Source organism: Sphaerodactylus townsendi, linkage group LG01 (genome assembly GCF_021028975.2).
Source record: "Sphaerodactylus townsendi isolate TG3544 linkage group LG01, MPM_Stown_v2.3, whole genome shotgun sequence".
Classification (NCBI taxonomy): Eukaryota; Metazoa; Chordata; class Lepidosauria; order Squamata; family Sphaerodactylidae; genus Sphaerodactylus; species Sphaerodactylus townsendi.
Window position 1 is genome coordinate 18975237 of NC_059425.1, and position 19571 is coordinate 18994807.

General features: G+C 48.4%; 1 protein-coding gene across 1 annotated transcript in view; it reads left to right on the forward strand.

Moving 5' to 3' along the window:
* The first annotated feature begins 5005 nt into the window (after positions 1-5005).
* RPS6KA4 (ribosomal protein S6 kinase A4) overlaps positions 5006-19571 on the forward strand; it is a 51164-nt gene continuing 36598 nt past the window's right edge. The window contains 5 exon segments of the mRNA XM_048512345.1: positions 5006-5269; positions 11341-11412; positions 13561-13779; positions 15606-15721; positions 18772-18879. Coding sequence (XP_048368302.1) covers positions 5218-5269; positions 11341-11412; positions 13561-13779; positions 15606-15721; positions 18772-18879 — 567 coding nt within the window. The 5' untranslated portion in view covers positions 5006-5217.

The following is a 19571-nucleotide window of genomic DNA, read 5'->3' on the forward strand; positions in this document are numbered from 1 at the left end:
CGTCAAAAACCTTCAAGGCAGCAGGAATGTATTGATTGCCTTTACTGTAGAAAAAGCAATATGTTGCCGTCATGTTTGTATTTGCCAAGGTAGTTACTGCTTGTCACTGTGAGGACCATGACAAATTATACCTATAGCAAATGCCAAGATTTTGGAAATATTTTGTGGCTCTTAATTTGCCAGGACATGGGCTTCCAACTCTTAGCAAAAATGAGAACTTCTGTTTTAACATAGCTAATTTCCAATCCTTACACCCTTCTAAGCCCACTGAGTTAAGTGGGCATAAAAAGGTTCAGTTCTGCTCACGACAGAACTGCACCAATCCCCAAAAGCTTGAAAAACAGTTAATTTCTACAAACGGTCAAACAGGCCTCCAATAGGATCTGGTTTTCCAGACCTACGATTCATGATCTTTGAAAGCCACACGGCATTTGCATTTGTGTACGCACATAACCGACTGTAGGAGTTGCATTCTGCCGCTTAGCCAATGGCCTTCAAACAACTGCTGTTTGCAAAAACAACGAAAAAGCCAACTGCCAATATGAATACCTGCGAGTTTCAAGTATTTACTTGTCAATTCAGTCAAAATTTTCACTGTGCCTTGCTTGAAGTCAGCAATTCCCAAACAGGGTTCCGTGGTACCCTGGGGTGCTGTGAGCATGTCCCAGCGGTACCATGGCAATGCTCCCCCTCACTTTTGTGGTGTCTCCCGCTGGCACTAGCAAGGATATGGAGCTGGCCCAGGGGGCAGGGCCTGCCGCAAGGTCAGCAGCCATTTCCCACCCCCCATGCTTCCCTTCACCCTGGGAAGGGGAGGTGGGGTGAGGATGGCAGAGGTACTGTGAGATATGAAGAGTGAGATCAAGGGTACGGTGACGTCCAAAAGGTTGGAAAACACGACTTTAAGTAGATGTTCCTGGATATTGGGGGGGGGGGGGAGGGTTGGAACATATTTAGCTTGTGGTCACATGTTTTGCAGTTTTTATGGCTGCATAGGTAACATCCTCACACAATGCATTTTGTGTTTGTACTGATAATGTACTGATAATGGCTGATATCTTAAAGCGGCCATTGCTAACAGAATCAGAGCTTCTCCCAAGTAATGAAATTTCCCCTAAGTTACTCCTCACCTCTGGTATGTTACCAAGTTTTGTTTTGTTCTGTCCTAGAAAAAGAACACGGACTAGAGAAGTACAGCAATGTACACATTCCCAGTACATTCAATGTACACATTTCATTTTTTTTAAAAAAGTAGTCTCTAATGTAGGAGTGTCAAATGTGCAGCCATGGGGTCAGATCTGGTCCCTTGAAGAGGGCTTATTAGGCCCACAGGCCAGCTGAGGCAATCTTACCCCTCCCCACTCTCGATTTGGCCTGGCAAGCCCACGGCAGGATTGCCAGCCCAGACAACCAACCCGCCCTGCTGCAGGCTCACCATTCTTGGCAGCCACTCTGCCCCACTTCTGATCTGGCCTGGTATGCCCACTGTTGGCTCACCAGTTTAGGCAGCCATCCCAGCCTGCTCCCAATCTGTCCCGGCGAGTCACATCCCATCCCTGTGCCAATCTGGGCTGGCGAACCCATTGCAAGCTGTCCAGCTGAGCCAGCCACATTTCCCAGTGCTTTGATTGTGTTTTCCTGCATTGCAGGGGGTTGGACTCGATGGCCCTTGGGGTCTCTTCCAACGCTAGGATTCTATGCTCACCACCACCACCTGGCTGATCTGGGCTGGCAAGACTGCTGTAGACTTGCCAGCAGAGGCAGCCACCCACCCACCCGCTCACCCCGAAAGCCAACCACCTCCCCCAGTGCCACTTTTGGCTGGTAAGCCCATTCCGGCCTTGACAGTCAAAGCAGAAGTAGCCCCCTTCCTCACTGGGACCAGCTTGACCAAGTCACATTTATATCATATCTGGCCTCTGTAACAAACGAGTTCGACACTCTTGCTCTACTACTTCTGGTTCAGGTTATAAGGAGAAATGTGCAGCCAGTACCTTTCTCTTTATAACTCCTCAACCAAAAGGACTAGAGTCTTTTCCCGCCCCCCCAGAATGGAAATTGAGCGCTGCATTTTAACTTTGTATGTATTTTATGTATCCACTTGTCTTGTTATTGTTGTAATATAGAGCCACTATCATTTTTTTTAAAACAGAAAAGTCCCTCTAGTGGCTTGATGGGACACTGAACACCAAAACAAGGAAAGTGCCGGAAATTTTATTTCCGTGGGGATGAGATGCCCTGTAGCCAGTGCAAATGCCCCTGCATTTACAGCAGCCAGCACAACTACAGAGAGAATCATCTTTACGTGGAAGAAGCTTAGGCAAGTCTTTTTAATGTGAGGTAGCTTATATGTTGTGCCCTAAGGAGTTGAACAGAAACGTCTGTGAAGATGCAATAATGTAAAGAGTGAAGTTCCAATCACTTGCTTCTTTTGCAGTTAAAAGTCAGTAATGCTCTATCACGGAAAAGAACTTAGCTGAGTGCAAGGATGTGTACGAAAGCTTGGTGCAGAGTGAATTATCTTCCAGAGAAACAGAATCAATGGGTTTCATAGGAATCCAGGAAAGGGGTAGACATGCGTGGTGGCAGGACCACAAGCAGGAGGGAGTCCCTTGTCCTTCCCGGTCCTCTAATTTTCGCAACCATCTCGTTACGCTCAAAGGAGGCCCCATGTGACCAAGCCATGTTATAATATCAATTATCTCTAAAAGGATAAACAAGGTTATGGGTAAGTATGGTGAGCCCGATCCAATTAGCCAATTATTAGAAAGCTTATTACAGCATCACCAGGACTTCTGATCTTGTATACCATGAAGGCATTTGACAGCACTGACAGCACTCTTTGCCTATTTTAGACTGTACTTTTAGCCCATAGATTGATCTGATGCATTTGTTTCAGGTGGAATCTCTTCTTTTGTAACTTAAATCCATTACTTCTTGTCCTAGTCTCTGGAGCAGCAGAAAACAAGCTTGCTCCCTCTTCAACACGACATTCCTTCAAATATTTCAACATGGCTATCATGTCACCGGGGTGCCGCACAGGGTGATCCTCTCCCTGATGCTTTTTAACATCTACACGCATCCCCTGGCAAGTTTGGTTCAGAGTTTCAGGCTGCGGTGTTGAAGGATTGTGGAAGGATTTTGTCAAGCTGAAATGGATCCAGAGGAGGGCAACTAAAATGGTAAAAGGTCTGGATTCCACCCCCTAAGAAGAGCGGTTTAGAGAACTAAGTATGCTTAATCTGGAGAAGGTTTATTTCTTTATTTATTAAATTTCTAGACCACCCTCCCCAAAGGGCTCAAGGCAGTGAACAATAATAATAAACAGTAAAATCATAATGTATTGTCGAAGGGCGACTCAGTGGCAGAGCCTCTGCCTTTGTATTCGGAAGGTCCTGGGTTCAATCCCCAGCATCTCCAGTTAAAAGGACCAGGTAGGAGGTGATATGAAAGACATCTGCCTTAGACCCTGGAAAGCTGTTACCAGCAGGGGTGTACCACCCAGGAGGACATATGGGGTCAAATGTCCCCAGACTATGGCCATTTAGTCATGGGGGGCGCGGAAAAGCACCCCCCACACCTCTCCTTCTTCCCCCCCCCCCCCGGGTCCAAACACTGACTTCATACTCCATACACTGGTGGGGGAGGGCAGCTACCCATACAGGGCGGTGGGGCAGATTTTGAACTGGGCTACATTTTCCCTAGATACACCTCTGTGGCCATAAGTCAGCTGCAACCTGATGGTACTTTCCATCCGCCATGTAAAATCATCCTTAGAGCATCTTGGTCTCCACTCGCTACTGGACGTGAATCTAACTGTTCTACTCAGTGGTGGGATTCAGCAGGTTCACACCACTTCGGCAGAACCAGTTGTTAAAATGGTGCTTGTAAACAACAGCCCGGAAAACCCACCAGAACCAATTAGTTCTTAAATTATTTGAAACCCGCCACTGGAACTGGTTGTTAAATTATTTGAATCCCACCACTGGTTCTACTGCAGACCAACCCGGCTATCCTCTGAAACATCCATCTGTCATGTATATGTAACACTGAAATATTGTCAGTCAGATCCAGTATGATGGAGGTGATATGGTGGAATCTGGTGCAAACCTGAGTCCTGGGAATACCCACAACACAACCAGGATGAGATAGTTTTTGTAACACACGGAAACTAAAAGTTCCCTTACTGTTTAGGATTTTTTTACGTCATCAAGAAATTTAACTTGTTTTAATCTGGTTTTAGCATTTATATCTTGTATTTTGTAATTTTGCACTGGTTTTAAATGTTTTTCCCATATATTGTTCAAAAAGCTACCTCGAGTCCTTTGGGAGATTGGCAGGATATAAAGGCAAAGTATAAATAAGTAAATAAAACCACAACTGTCTCCAAGTTTTCAAAGGCCCTAAATCAACAGAAGGCGATTTTTAAATGGGAAAAACACACACCACCTGGGCAACATCTTGGCACATGGACCTCCTATTTGATGGAAGGGCCCTCTGGTCACCTGGTCACTGAACATAATGACTTGAGTGGATTCTGCCTGACACATTTGTAACCAGTTGCAATAGTTGTAAACAAAGGCCCCTTCCACACATGCAGGATAATGCACTTTCAATTCACTTTCGCAATTGTTTGAGGAGTGTGGATTTTGCTATTCCACACTGTAAAATCCAGCTGCAAAGTGCACTGAAAGTGCATTGTTCTGCACGTGCAGCAGAGGCCGAACTTATTTCCCCTTTTTACAAATGGAAAACGGACCCATTTATAACGACTGCAACTCGTTATAAATCCGCTGTGCGGAATCCTCGGGCTCCTGCCAGGCGCTGCAAAGAGGCGCAACGGGGCGCCGTCGTCCCTCTCCCCAAGAAGCACGTTGCATGTCTTTGCTGGGCAGGGATCCCAGGAGCAGCCGGAGCGGGGTGGGGGCTGGTCCCGGCCGAGGGGCTGCCCGGCAGCTTTGGTGTGGGGTCGTTAGAGGAGGAAGGGGGGTCCTGTGTCCCACCCCGGGGCGGCTCCGCTGCTCCACTCCGCCTCCCCCTCCTCTTTCTTGCTGTCACATTCCTACCACTTGAGTCAGGCCTGGAGGCGGCAGCAGCGGCGGCGGCGGCGGCGAGCGGGCTGCTGGCTGCACCAGGAAGCGCAGGGCCCGCACCATGTAACCCAGGCGGAGGCAGACCAGCAGCCGAGCAGGGCGAGGAAGGGAAGCCGGCCTGGCCATGGGGGACGGCGGAGCAGAGGAGGAGATGGTGGAGCTGCCCCTCACCGACGGTATGCGGGCGGGCCGGCGGGCGGGCGCCCGGGGAGAGTGCCGCGGGCTGGGGGCCCTGGGTGGGTCCCCTTTGGCGCGCGCGCCGGGGACCTTGGAGACTCCGCGATCCGGAGGCGCTTCCCTTTGGGTCGGGCACGGGGAGGGCGCAGGGTTCGGGTCGCGGGGCCGAGCGGGTGCCCGACCCTCCGGATGGCGCCCGCCGGAGTGACAAGACGACCCCCGGGGTGCTGGCCGAGAGCCTCGGCGTTTCGGTTCATGACCTGGTTTTGGAGAGGGCAGGCTGGGGACAGGCGCGGCGGGGCGCCCCGGGACGCGTGGCTCTCGGGCTTTTTTGTGGGGGGGGGGGGGTTGCCCTTTTTATGTTAAGATCGCGGCGTGTAAACAAGCTCGCGTGTGCGCCGGATCGGGGACGGCGGGGGATGCCAATCCTGGAGTGCCCAAACTGGCTAGGAGCCCAGCTGTCCCGACCTGGGGTTGGAGGCGCACGAGATTTTTTTTTGGGGGGGGGAGGGGGGCGCAGATCGTGTTACTAGGACGAGGGGTGCACGAGCATTTCGGGATGCCGACCCGGCTGCAGGAGCGAAAGGCACCCCGGCTTCCTCCCCCGCCGAGCACCCAGGTTGGCAAGAGCGGATGTCCCGCGCTGGGGTGCCCCGACCTGGAAGCTGGTTTCGCAGAGGGCGGCATTGGGCAATCTTTGCGACTGGGCAGATGCGAAGCGGGGGGGGGGGGAAGCAGAGGTGGGGTAGACCTGCCCTGCCGTGCCCTGCCCTGCCCATGGTGGGATGGGTCGGGCCGAGCCTGTGCTTGCTCCAAGTGCGGAAGCCCCCGTCCTTAATGCATGCACGCCCCTCCTCCTCCTCCTCCTCCTCCAGCTGGCATGGGGGTGGGTGCTGCTGAATCACTACCCCACCCCCGCCTCGATTGGCAGGTGGGGGCGGCCTGGGAGCTTGGAGGCGGTGGCAGGTGGGTGGTGGGAAGAGGTGTGTGCATATATAAGTGTGAACGCAGCTTACTTGTGAGGGGCTGGTTGGTCTCAAACCCCAACCAGCCCCTCGCACACCTCTTCTCGCTATCCGCCTGCCAACATCCCTAGGGCCAAAGTTTTGGGAGACACTGGGGTGTTGGGTGGTTTCTGGGAGACAGATATGGTGACAGCCAAATCTTGAGCAGTAAAGCATCATTTGTTTCATATCACAGCTGCCAGTTCTTTATATTAATATTATTGTTATGTTTTACTGTTCAAAACTTGACTGTCGCCGTATCTGCTCCCAAAATTTTGGCCTTTCGTTTCAAGAGTATGTGAGTATAGTATACCAATGCTTGCAAGGGTACTTTGCATGTGCTCAGAGAGACGTTCTCTAAAACAGTACAAATAACGTAATAACTGGTCGTTTACAAGCACCATTTTAACAACCGGTTCTGCCGAAGTGGTGCAAACCTGCTGAATCCCCACCACTGAGTACACAACACAGGATCAAGTTTTGCATGTTTCACAGAAAAGCTTATTCCTTTTTGGTGTTGAGTCCCTGCATTCATGCACCCTGGCTGAAAAGATCTCATTTTTGCCCTGATTTTCCTCTAAGGAGGACAGAGTTGCGCACATGCTTTTTTCTCTCCTCGCAACAACCCTGTGAGGTAGGTTAGGCTGAGAGAGAGAATGGGTGGCTCCAGGTTACCTAGTGAACTTCATGGTTGAGGGCTTAGCAACTTTTCCCAGGGCCCTTCCTGCGTCCACTCAGTCAGAAGTTATATTGCAAGTTCTGTGATGGGAAATTTATTCCCTCACACATGCAGGCCTGATTTTGGATCAGGACCTCTTTGAGGCCTTCACCCCCTGCATTATTTTCCTGGCATGAAACAGCCTTGGGGGGGGGGGGGTCTGTTTGCCCATTTAGAGAAAGCTGGGTGTACCCCATCTGCACATGTTGAGCTTCTAATGGGGCAAACAGAAGTCCCTGAATGTATTTTAGGTGGGGGAAATGCTGTGTGTGTGTGTGTGCGCGCGCGTGTGCAGGGGGAGCTTTAGGCTGTTTCTGTGCCCTGCAGTCCCACTCCAAGTGGAGTCTTGCACACCAGAGGTCCCAGTACAGACCTTGTAATGCAAGTCTGACTGTGCGGACCAGGGTGGGATCCAGGGGAAAAAAAATACAATATGTAGTTTTGAGTGGAGAGACAAACTTAGGTTTCTCCAGTGTTAGTTCAGTAGGTTAACTAATATAAATAGCTTCTCAAGATAGACCTTTAGTACCGTTTGTTTTACAGAAGAGAAATAGAGGCCATGAGCAATTAAAATTCTGCCAGGGCTATTTACTGCTCCACACAGACACCCAACGCAAACCTTGCTTCTTGCTGTCCACTTGCCTTCTTGGTAGCAGGAAAAACACAAGATCAGTCACACCCTTACTTTGCATGCAGCGCACAACAGGAGCAAAACTCTCCATCTGAGCAAAGGTTAGGAATTGCCCAATTGTGCCCTCTGCGGAGCTGCCCCAAGCCTTTATGCTGGGCATTTCTCGAAATTTCCTCAACCTTATACCCCCTTCTAGTGCCATAGGACATAGGAGGGTAATATCTGCAACAGTCCCTGCGAAGAGTTGCATATGCCTCTTTTTGAATACAGCAGAGCCTCCATATTCAGATGCAATATACCTTTGTGTACCAGATGCTGGGATAGTTATTGCTGTTTCAGTGTGAAGTACAGTGCTGTGCTGGTGCAAACGTTTGAAAGTGGGTTTTGCTATTTTGTATAGTAAAATCCAGCTGCAGGGTGCATGGAAAGTGGATTGGAAGTACATTATTCTGTATGTGTGGAAAGGGCCTGTGATTGCCATGGCTCATTCCGCACATGCAGAATAATGCACTTTCAAACTGCTTTCAGTGCTCCTTGAAGCTGTGCGGAATAGCAAAATCCACTTGCAAACAGTTGTGAAAGTGATTTGAAAATGCATTATTTTGCGTGTGCGGAAGGGGCCCTTGTTTCAGAGGCTTTTGGCTAGGTACCTTTACTGAAACCATTATGCTGTTATACTTCTAAATACTGTTTAAGACAAAACAACTGCTTCATTTAGAGTAAAGGGTCTTCTTCAAAGACAGCCCCATGCTCTGACCATTCTGTCATTCTACCAAATATAACTAAGCCATCCTTTGGGTCTAGCTAGGAATTCTAAGGCCCCTTCCAGGCCCCTTCCGCACATGCAGAATAATGCAGTTTCAATCCACTTTCACTGCACTTGGCAGCTGTGCGGAATTTCAAACTCCACTTGCAAACAGTTGTGAAAGTGGATTGAAAGTGCATTATTCTGCATGTGTGGAAGGGGCCTTAGAAGCACATTGTTGTGCTGGATTGACCCTTTTTTGTCAGATCCAGAAAATCAGTTCTTACATTTTTACAGCACCTGCTTCTTCCTCAGGAAAATGTTTGGAGAGTAACAGGAAACTAGGAGCCCGGGTTTTCTGCAAATCACAATACACTGGTTTTCCTGGAAACACCAGTTTCACTTCTCAGTGTGTGTGAGGGTGTTCAGGGGACGTTCATGTCTGTTTGAAACCAAGATACTACCGGTAGTAGGCTACCCAACCCTCCTATTCTGCATAAGGAATGGCGTTGGAACTATTATTGTTCCTTCATTTATACCCTCTGTCCCGCCCATGAGCACCCAAAGTGACATATGACATTGGTCTCCCCTCCTTCGTTTTATTCCGCCAGCGTCATTCTGAGGGGAGTTAGGCTAAGAACATGTGACTGGCTCAGGGTTCAGCCAGCAAGTTTCCATGACCCTATGAAGATTTGAACCTGAGCCTGCCAGAATTTAGTCTGACAGTAATTGCTGCACCACACTCGCTCTCTAATGGGTGTGAGTGTTCATTGAATAGTCTGCAATGTTTGTAGTGAAGTGTTCTTAACCTGGTGTTCCACTGCATTGTTCATTGTACGCATTTTATTGTCCTAATTTGCATTGTTTTAAACTGTAGCGCACTGGCCTGATTGCGCCATTTTTAATTGTGTAATCTGCCCTGTCTGGGGGGAAAGGCTATCCATAAACGGAGACGGTGAATTCATAAAAATATTTTACAAAAGCTTCATAAAAATATTGAAAAATAAACTTGTGAAGCGCAAGATCTCAGACACCGATCCTAAATGCAGCTGCCCTACCGAAGCTGTATAAACGTGCAAATAACTACAAGATACAAAATGTTGTGAGTGAAAAGTCGCCTCATTTTTTTTGTTCCCCAGCCTGGTTCCATGCATCTGAGTTAACGTGGTGGGTTCCTTCATGTCAGGTATTTCAGAAGGCAGGTGCCGGCCCGTCTTTCTCTCAGAATTGGCCAAGTGGTGACTCATGGGCCGGAAATGGGACTCCTCCTCTTTGCACCCGGGAACCCCAATGGAAGAGGGTGGGGGGAAGGTGGTGTCCATGAGCAAAGGGAATGCATCACCAGGAAAGGCAGTGATAAGTGGGTCACTGTCTGCTCTTCACTGTGTTCCTCCTTCCCCTCAGGGCCATGGACATAAAGTTGGTAGCTGGGCCTGAGGTGAAGCGTGCAGAAGGAGTGGCCCACTTAGGCGAATGCAAAAGAGCAAAAATATTGAAATAAGGAAGAGAGGGTTCAAAATCAGGTTCTTTCATTCAGTCAATCAGTGTGAAACCATGGGCCAGCAATGGGCCAGCCGGACGTCAGTCATCTCGGTGACTTTTAGCCGGCTGCTCAGGTGGGGACTGGATTGTGATTGATCTCTGGACTGCAAAGATCACTTCCCTTGGAGAAAATCAAAGTTTTGGAGCAGGGGTCCCCAAACTACGGCCCGGGGGCCAAATGTGGCCCCCTGAAGGTATTTGTCCGGCCCGCCAGGCATGGCGGCGATGGCTCCATTCATGTGCAGTGGGGGCTCGAGGGAGAGGAGGAACCGGCCCCAATGGCCGTTGATTGCAGTTACATGATGGCACCCCCAAATCTCCATGAATTTTCTGACCCAGAGTTGGAAACCTTACATGTGGCAACGCCTGCTCCGCCCTTCCCTCTCGGCTACTCCATGTGTTGCTCTCAGGCTTTCTGTTCCGCCTCACTCCCATTGGCATCAGCCAGGCTGGCGAATCGCTCGCTGGCTGCTAGGGAGGAAAGAACCCAGGAAGATACCTGATCCTGGGTTAGATGGAATGCTTCATTGGGAAATTTCTGCTTTTTTTTTTTTTAACAGGGGAAGGTATTCCACAGCCTCCCCAACAATATTTGGAGCCCACCCTGTACTTGACATACTTTGGTCACTGTTCTAAAAATAGACCATGACAGAAAGGCTGAAAGGTGAAATCAAACATTTTACAATCATTTGTGCATAGGAATTTGTTCATAGTTTTTTTTAGTCCGGCCCTCCAACAGTCTGAGGGACAGTGAACTGGCCCCCTGTTTAAAAAGTTTGGGGACCCCTGTTTTGGAGGATGGAAACCAGTTGTGGTGTTATATCCTGGTGATGTCCTGCCCTCCACCACCCTCCCCCCAATTCTCCAGGAATTTTTCAGTCCATAGTTGGCAACCCTGTCTCACTCTGTGTGTAAAAAGGGGGTAAAGATGCAGGCCTTAATCTGATGAAATGTAGCTGTGGAAGCTTGGGTGAGTCGCAGTTTGTGTGTCAAATTGGTTTCAGTGGGCATCATGGCTTACGTTGCCTGGATCGGGGCCTGCTCATTTTTATTCTTTTTTAAAAAAACGAAGGCTGGTAATTCGAGGAAGAGGCCCAGAATATCTGTCAGTGGGTTGGATCCTGTGGGAAATTGCCACTAATGGAAAGGGGGGCGATTTTTGCTGATTTACCTCTCCCACTCTGAAGTCCTGATTCCCTTCACATTGTTCTTGGAGGTCCCTGAGGAGCAGTGTTTGAGGTGATATTTTGGGCTGCTGTGGGGGGCATGAGCAAGAAAGTCCTGCTCTGTTAATGGAAAGCTCTTCTGTCAGCAAAGATTTATCACAGCATCCAAACCAGAGTCTGACCCCCTCTTCCTCTCTCCCCTGAACATGGCTCTCCCATCCACATCCTAACATTCATATTTTTTTTATTTTGTTCCCCTGGCAGCAAACTTGACAGGCCATGAAGAGAAAGTTGGCATGGAAAACTTTGAACTACTCAAGGTCCTGGGTACTGGAGGTGAGGAGAAATCACCTTTATGAGGAAAAGAATATGTGTAACGTCCTTTTTCCTTTGCTTTTAAAATTACAACTTATATTTAGTTTTCACACGTCAGGAACAGAATAGGTGCGAAAACAAAAGGCAGAAAGCCAAGGCAGAGCATATATCACTGTGGCAAAAAAGCTTTCAGTTTCTTTTTTCTTCTAATTTATGTATTTAGAAAAACCACACAAATGGTAAATCGCGTTAAAAAAACCTTTCAGTATATACAATGTGGCCATTTTCTAAAATACCATTATTGTGAACAGTATTCCATAATGTATTGTCAAAGGCTTTCCCGGCCAGATTTAACTGGTTGTTGTGGGTTTTCCGGGCTGTGTGGTTGTGGTCTGGTCGATCTTGTTCCTAACGTTTCGCCTGCATCTGTGGCTGGCATCTTCAGAGGTGTATCACTGGACACGGTGAGTAACAGACTTCCCTCTGTGATACACCTCTGAAAATGCCAGCCACAGATGCAGGTGAAACGTTAGGAACAAGATCGACCAGACCACAGCCACACAGCCCAGAAAACCCACAGCAACCGGTATTCCACAAATTTAAGAGGTCATAGAACAATTTAAATCATAGAGAATAATGGATGTTTTCTAACACAGTCCTGAAACGTATAATTGCAAGACATAATTAACATAACCATCTCTGAACCAATGAATTCTTGTTAATATGCCTTTCTGTGGCTTGTGTAAAAGAAATTGCTTTTGACTCTCCACCAATTTTTAATACTTTGGATCCTGCAGAAAATCTCTGCTGATGGAAGGAATTTCTATCAGCGGAGCAGCACTCTGTTGCTTGTTCCTACCTACAACAACCCCAAATGCCTTTGAAATAGTGTTTCACAACAGCATCATAGGAGGGAGCTCTGCCATTCGGTGGGTGGGGGGATCGGTGAGGGGAAAAAACCCTTCCATCAGCAGAAATTTCCTGCTGGATCCGACCCTCTATCATTAATTCTTTGACAATTTCTGATGGAAAGCTTGAAATAAAATTTTGCACAGAACATGTTGAAAAGCCTGCTTATCCTTTCTGAGTCCGCCCACTTACAGAGATCTTTGACATCCACAGAAGTCCTACTCTTGGGGTTGGCTCCAACCAGCTTCTTTACTCCTAGCGAAAAAGGAAGAAGTATATTCCCTTTGATCACCAAAAAGACTTTGCTGGGGACCTTAATGGACAAAATCCTTATGGGGTAATGGCTATTGAAAAAAAGAAAATTAGGTGAGACTGAGGCGGATTCTGCAAGGGCCCAAAACAGCGGTGTGAAAACAGTGTAAAATGGTTTAAAAGGGTGTAAAAGGGTTTACACCGTTTCCACACTGCTGCTTTTGGCCCATGCAGAGTCAACCTGAGTGAAAAATGTGAACAGATCCAACCCCGATGTCTCCAGCACTAGAAATTATATGGATTGTGGCTGGGGGACATGATCTTCTCAGTGGTGGCATCCTAGCACCCGTGAAATTCCCTGGTGCCCATTCTTTTGGTGATACATTAATGTAACAGTCCTGTTCACATGTTACTGTGAGCTCAGGTGCATTCTACCTGTACATGTGGACATCTGTTTGTAAGAAAGAGCCAACATACATTTACTTTACAAACGAAACCATACCCAGGATAAATCTGGGGTATGAATCACACTTTGCACTGTACATGCATTGAACATAACATGAAAATTATTCAGTGCAGGTATCCAGGAGAATCGAGTGTACACTGTACACAGATTATATGTGTATTCACTGGACTTTGTGAACAGGCCTCATTTTATTAGGCTGGGTATTTGAATGGGGAGCAGTGTCAAGTATTATAGGTTGCTGCTTTACTGTCTAACCACTTTGTTTTGTATCTTAGTCATTTGATTTTTTACGGTGGATGTTTTTTTCTCTCCAATTGCACACTGTTTTTATTACCTGCCTTGAATACTTTCGGTAGAAAGGCAGAGTGTGAGTATTTCAAACTGAATTAATCCAGTGTTTAGAACCAGCCGTAAGTGGTGGTGGGGACACCTTTATGAGCATGGGAGACACTGCGGTACAAAATGAAAGCTGAATGGGAGAAATTTTGGAGGAAAATGATTTGAGGGATCTCTATGGTAACCAGCCTGCCATGTTACTTCAGCCTACGGGAAGGTGTTTCTGGTGCGCAAGCTCAGCGGTCACGACGCCGGCAAACTGTACGCAATGAAGGTGCTGCGTAAAGCAGCCATAGTGGCCAAGGCCAAGACAACGGAGCACACGCGCACTGAACGAGCAGTGTTGGAACACGTGCGGCAATCGCCCTTTTTGGTGACGCTCCACTATGCCTTCCAGACGGACTCCAAGCTCCACCTTATCCTAGGTAGGAGAATACAGGGAAATCAGGATGGTAAGGGGAGGGCGGAATGGGGGAGGGAAGCGGGACTCCAAAATTATGTTTTGCTACACTGGTGATGATCATACATGAATGCTCAAGTTTATGAGGTGGTGGGATTAGTGAGGAATCATAGTAGAGGAGAAGAGAAATGTTTACACACTCTGTCCCTTTGAATTCTGTGCCTAAGTCTGTTCTGGTTTCTCATCTTTCTTCAGAAACTGGCCCAAAAGTAGATTGGAAAATAAAAATGAGTCTACCTCACATGGCTGTAGATTTGCCAGGTGTGTGCCTAGAACCCTAGGTGACTTTGGGGTCAGGGCGTGGGGAAAAGGCTGTTGAGGTCACTTCCGGCTGGAACCTGGAAGTGACATCACTGGCACTTTAGATTTTGCCTCTTGGAGATCAGGAAGATTCCTAGAGTGTTGCTAATGTCATGCCAGGGTTCTTGCTCAGAGTAATGTTGATACGTTGCATCCTGCTCCCCAATTCAATTGAACTGGAGCACAAGCTGGGGCAAGAAAGCATCATCAGGAGACAAGCTTCCATGGTTACTCCAAGTCATGTGACCAGCCTGTGTCACGTGACTGGTTTGTGTCATGTTTACACATGGTTTGCAGTCCAACTTTTTACTTTTTTTGAGCCAACATACAGAACTGAAGAGGTGGTGAGGCCTTAGTAGCTGAGGTAGAATCATAGAGTTGGAAGAGACCACAAGAGCCATTCAGTCCAATCCCCTGCTGTGCAGGAATACATAATCAAAGCACTCTTGACAGATGGCCATCCAGCCTCTCTTTAAAAACCTCCAAAGAAGGGGACTCCACCACCCTCTGAGGCTGCGTTTTCCACTGTCGAACAGCCCTGACTGTCAGGAATTCCTTCCTAATGTTTAGGTGGAATCTCTTTTCCTTCACCTTGCATCCACTGCTCCTTGTCCTAGTCTCTGGAGCAACAGACAACAAGCTTGCTAGCTGGCCCCTTTCGCCATTCTTCTTCCTCACATGGAGGGTGGTCCTGCTTTGAGAACAATGGCTGCTGCCGCCGCCATCTCCTTTCCAGTCACTATCTCCTTGTGAGGAGGCAGAGGCTGCCTTTCTTCTGAGGGAGATGAAGAGACAGCAGCCACCATCTTCTGAGTACGAAAACGGCAAGCTAGATGCAAGGCAGGGTGCTGCTTCCTGTGTTCCTCTTCTGCAGACTCGGCTCTCTTATTTCTTAGACTCGCCTAGGAAGTATGGTGATAGTTATCAGTGTGGTCATTATTTCCTTCCATGCTTCCTCTAGGCCAGTGGTGGCGAACCTTTGGCACTCCAGATGTTATGGACTACAATTCCCATCAGCCCCCTGCCAGCATGGCCAAAGGTTCGCCCCCACGGCTCTAGGCAAAGGCCACATCTGGCATTTTAGTGGCCCCTGGCAGCCCTCCAGGGTGGCGAAATTCCTTGGGAAGTTAAATGGCCTCTCTGCTCCTGATCCCCGCTCCCCACATTTTGGGGGGGGGGGGGAATTGTGCCGTCATAAGGACTAGAACTTTATGTTGGTGGCACTTTTTTTTCTGGTGGACTTGGTGGGAATTCCACGCCTCCGTCCCTGAAAGCGTGGTTTCGCAAAAACACACACAACGGCAACTGGGAACACCAAGAACAAACGTGGAAGTCGTCACCCTCACAAGATCCATATTATTGCGGCGTACGGGAGCATGCTGTGTGTAAATCAGGGTGTGAATTTGAGAGTGGTGAAAGGATGTTTTGGGACCGGGATGGTGAATCTGGATTGGATGCCCTTGAACTGATTCCACGCCTTCCTTCTCCTAGACTATGTGAGCGGTGGGGAGCTGTTTACCCATTTGTATCAGCGGGACCACTTCTCCGAGGACGAAGTGCGCTTCTACAGCGGGGAAATCATTTTGGCACTTGAACACTTACACAAGGTAACCGTCGAGAGTGGGGATGAATCAGAAAACAAAGAAGCTGCAAGCTGAGTACAAAGAACCAATAGTGGGAAAGAATACCTGAATTCATTATCACTGGTGTGCCATCCTTTCTTCTCTCCTGACCCTTTTATAAATGCAGGTGGCAAGGATAAGGACAGGTGCACATCCCAGGTGGGTTTGGGGCACTCTTCTTAATGTATGTTGAAGTAGTGTTATGGGCAAATTGAACGTTGTCATATGCGGCGTCCACCTCAGCTGGAGGAGAGTGAGACAACAGCAGGGGGGCAGTTGAAATCAAGGGAAGAAGATACCCTACTGCATAGTCTGTCTCAGACAAGCAGCTGCTGGGTACCATGTTCCTCCAAAAACAGAGGAACAGCTAGTGATGAAACTGCCAGCTTGAGAGGCTTCATTGCTATGGTGTATCAGCGTTCAGAGTCAGTGTGGTGTGGTGGTTAAGAGCAGGTGAGATTGCAAATGCCTTAGCAGACCAGGTGCTGGGGAGCAGCATCAGCAGAAGGCCATTGCTTTCACATCCTGCATGTGAGCTCCCAAAGGCACCTGGTGGGCCACTGCGAGTAGCAGAGTGCTGGACTAGATGGACTCTGGTCTGATCCTGCAGGCTCTTTCTTATGTTCTTAGGTGGATTCTAATCTGGAGAACCGGGTTTGATTCCCCACTCCTCCACCTGAGTGGCAGAGGCTTATCTGGTGAATCAGACGTGTTTCCGCACTCCTACATTCCTGCTGGGTGACCTTGGGCTAGTCACAGTTCTCTCAGAATTCTCTCAGTCCCGCCTACCTCACAAGGTGTCTGTTGTGGGGAGAGGAAGGGAAAGGAGCTTGTAAGCCACCTTGAGTCTCCTTTCCTGTAAGGAGAAAGGTGGGGTATAAATCCAACCAATCCTCCTCCTACTTCTGTAATAATGTTTAGCATTGGGGTGCTGTGTGGTTTTCGGGTTGTATGGCCGTGTTCTAACAAGAACACGGCCATACAGCCCAGAAACCACACAGCACCCTGGTGATTCCAGCCATGAAAGCCTTCGACAATGTTTAGCATTGTTTCCAAAATATTTAAGATTTGCAGAAAAGGCTACCATAGCAAAGGGCTGTTACATGAAATGAGAAGTGCAGGTCAGGAGGCATTTATACTTGTAGATTGCACTGAAGAGCTGCATCCTGCAAATGCTCTCTACTAACGGTAGCAGCAGCAGCAGGAGGAGGAGTGGAGGAGGAGTAGTTTGGATTTATATCCCCCCTTTCTCTCCTGCAGGAGACTCACAGGGGCTCACAATCTCCTTGCCCTTCCCCCCTCACAACAAACACCCTGTGAGGTAGGTGGGGCTGAGAGAGCTCCAAGAAACTGTGACCAGCCCAAGGTCACCCAGCTGGCGTGTGTGGGAGTGCACAGGCTAATCTGAATTCCCCAGAGAAGCCTCCACAGCTCAGGCGGCAGAGCTGGGAATCAAACCCGGTTCCTCCAGATTAGATACATGAGCTCTTAACCTCCTACGCCACTGCTGCATAGGAGGCTTTTTGTGCTGGAGGACAACACTGGCAGTTAGGGATACAGATACGTCACAGTGGTTCTTCCATACTGGTGTACATGAGAGATTGCAAGACTTGTGTTGCGTGAATAAGGAACATGGCAGCAGGGATATATAGTCCCTGACCCTAGCATGACAATACCTGCTGCTGACGTTGGCTACGGTAATTTTGGTTGACGTGACAATGTTAGGGTTAGTTACTAGAGGCATAGATCATGCCAGAAAAGAAAAGAAAGACAGTACCCTTAATATGAGGTAGAGCTTTGTAATTCAAGGACTTTGAGTTATTACTGGACAAACTTGTTAAGGGTGGGTCTCTCTACACTACAAACTGTGGTCGATTAATAGAGCCTCCATCATCACAGGCATTAAACCTGTGTGCACCAGATATTGGGGAAGAAACAATAGGAAAGGGGAAATAGGAAATTTTGTCCATATTCCTTGCTTGTCAGTTTTCAAGAGGCATCTAATTGAAACAGGACAGATCTTTGGCTTGATCCAGCAGGATATTTCCTGTGTTCCTCTCTGCAGCTACGTTGGCTAAATGGAACTTCAGTATTCAAAGGAAGTATATCTCTGAATAGTGAGGGTGGTAGAGGAAACGACAGTGGAGGCCCTTTGCCTTCATGCCTTGCTTTTGTGCTTGCAAAAGGTATCTGGAGTGCGTTAGCTGGAACAGAGTCTTGGTCAAGGTGGGCTCAGTGGATTTAAGTGACAAGTGGAAAGGTACTGGCTGGAAATTAGGATGGGGGGAGTTTCCATAAGAGTTGCTTGACAGGCAAATTAGGTGCCTAGGGAGCTGGTGAGCTCCCCCTCAGTGGCAATCTTCAAGCAACTGCTGGATGAACAGTTGCCAGGGATGCTGTAGGCCAGTGGTGGCGAACCTTTGGCACTCCAGATGTTATGGACCACAATTCCCAATTGGCCATGCTGGAAGGGGCTGATGGGAATTGTAGTCCATAACATCTGGAGTGCCAAAGGTTCACCATCACAGCTGTAGGCTGATCCCATGTTGAGCAGGATGTTGAACAAGATGACCTGTACGGCTCCTCCATGATATTGTGATTCTGTGACTTTGTGTCAGATCCACCAGAGCATTCCTTATGTTATTGTAACCTTCACAGGAGCCTGGGCTCAGTTCAGCAGTTTGTTTCGATGTAGAGCTTATCCTCTTGCTCAGAGGAAGTGTTGGGAGAGCCTTGAGCGTTTCCCTCATGGGCTGAGAAACAGCAGCCCGTGCCATTCGGGGCAGAACCTCAAGGGGGCAGCATTCAGATGATTGCCTCATGATCCGCACCCAAGCCCAACATTCCTCCTCTGTGTTTGATGGAACGTTCTTATCGTTTTCCTTCTTGTGGGGAGAGGGGATGGCGCAGGTGTCCTTTCCTCCATCTTGGCAACCAGCTGTTGAAGCAGAAACCCGGATGGGATATGCCAGAGGTGCTGGTCTCTTGGTCCCCTGGATTGCCCTAATAAACTCCTGATTCTTTCTTTCCCTTAGCTTGGCATAATCTATCGTGATGTGAAGCTGGAGAACATCTTGCTGGACAGCGAGGGGCACGTGGTCCTCACGGACTTCGGACTGAGCAAGGAGTTTGTAACTGAGGATGTGAGTGCCTCCCCTCGCCCCCCGGCCTCTCTTGGGAGCTTCCTTTGCTACCCCAAGTTATTTGTCAGTACCAAGACCTAGGCCAGGGGTAGGGAACCTGCGGCTCTCCAGATGTTCAGGAACTACAATTCCCATCAGCCCCTACCAGCATGGCCAATTGGCCATGCTGGTAGGGGCTGATGGGAATTGTAGTTCCTGAACATCTGGAGAGCCGCAGGTTCCCTACCCCTGACCTAGGCAATGTCAAGGCCCGGAATTTAAGAACTGATTCAGTCTAGGGCAGAGATCAGCAACGTTTTATCATTAAAGAGCTCCACTACCTCAATATTCAGAGCCAGAGATCCGCAAAGAGCCAGTGTAAGGAAACCTATTTGCATAACTTGATGGATCAATACCACATAAAGTTGCTTCAGCCAAACCACAGGTATCTGTGAATCCTTTTAAAGGTTTCTCAATTAGGTTTTTGTTTTGTTTTTATCTGGTATCACAGTTTGCAAAATCCTGAACTGGTTGATGTCAAGGAATCATGGGTTAAACAGGCCAGAAGGTTAAGCCAGGTGTCAGTGGAGGAAAATATCATTCAGAAATTTGGACTTCCGCCTGTCAACAGATAAAAGTCTTCTTCTTCTTCTTCTTCTCCTCCTCCTCCTCCTCCTCCTCCTCCTCCTCCTCCTCCTCCTTCTTCTTCTTCT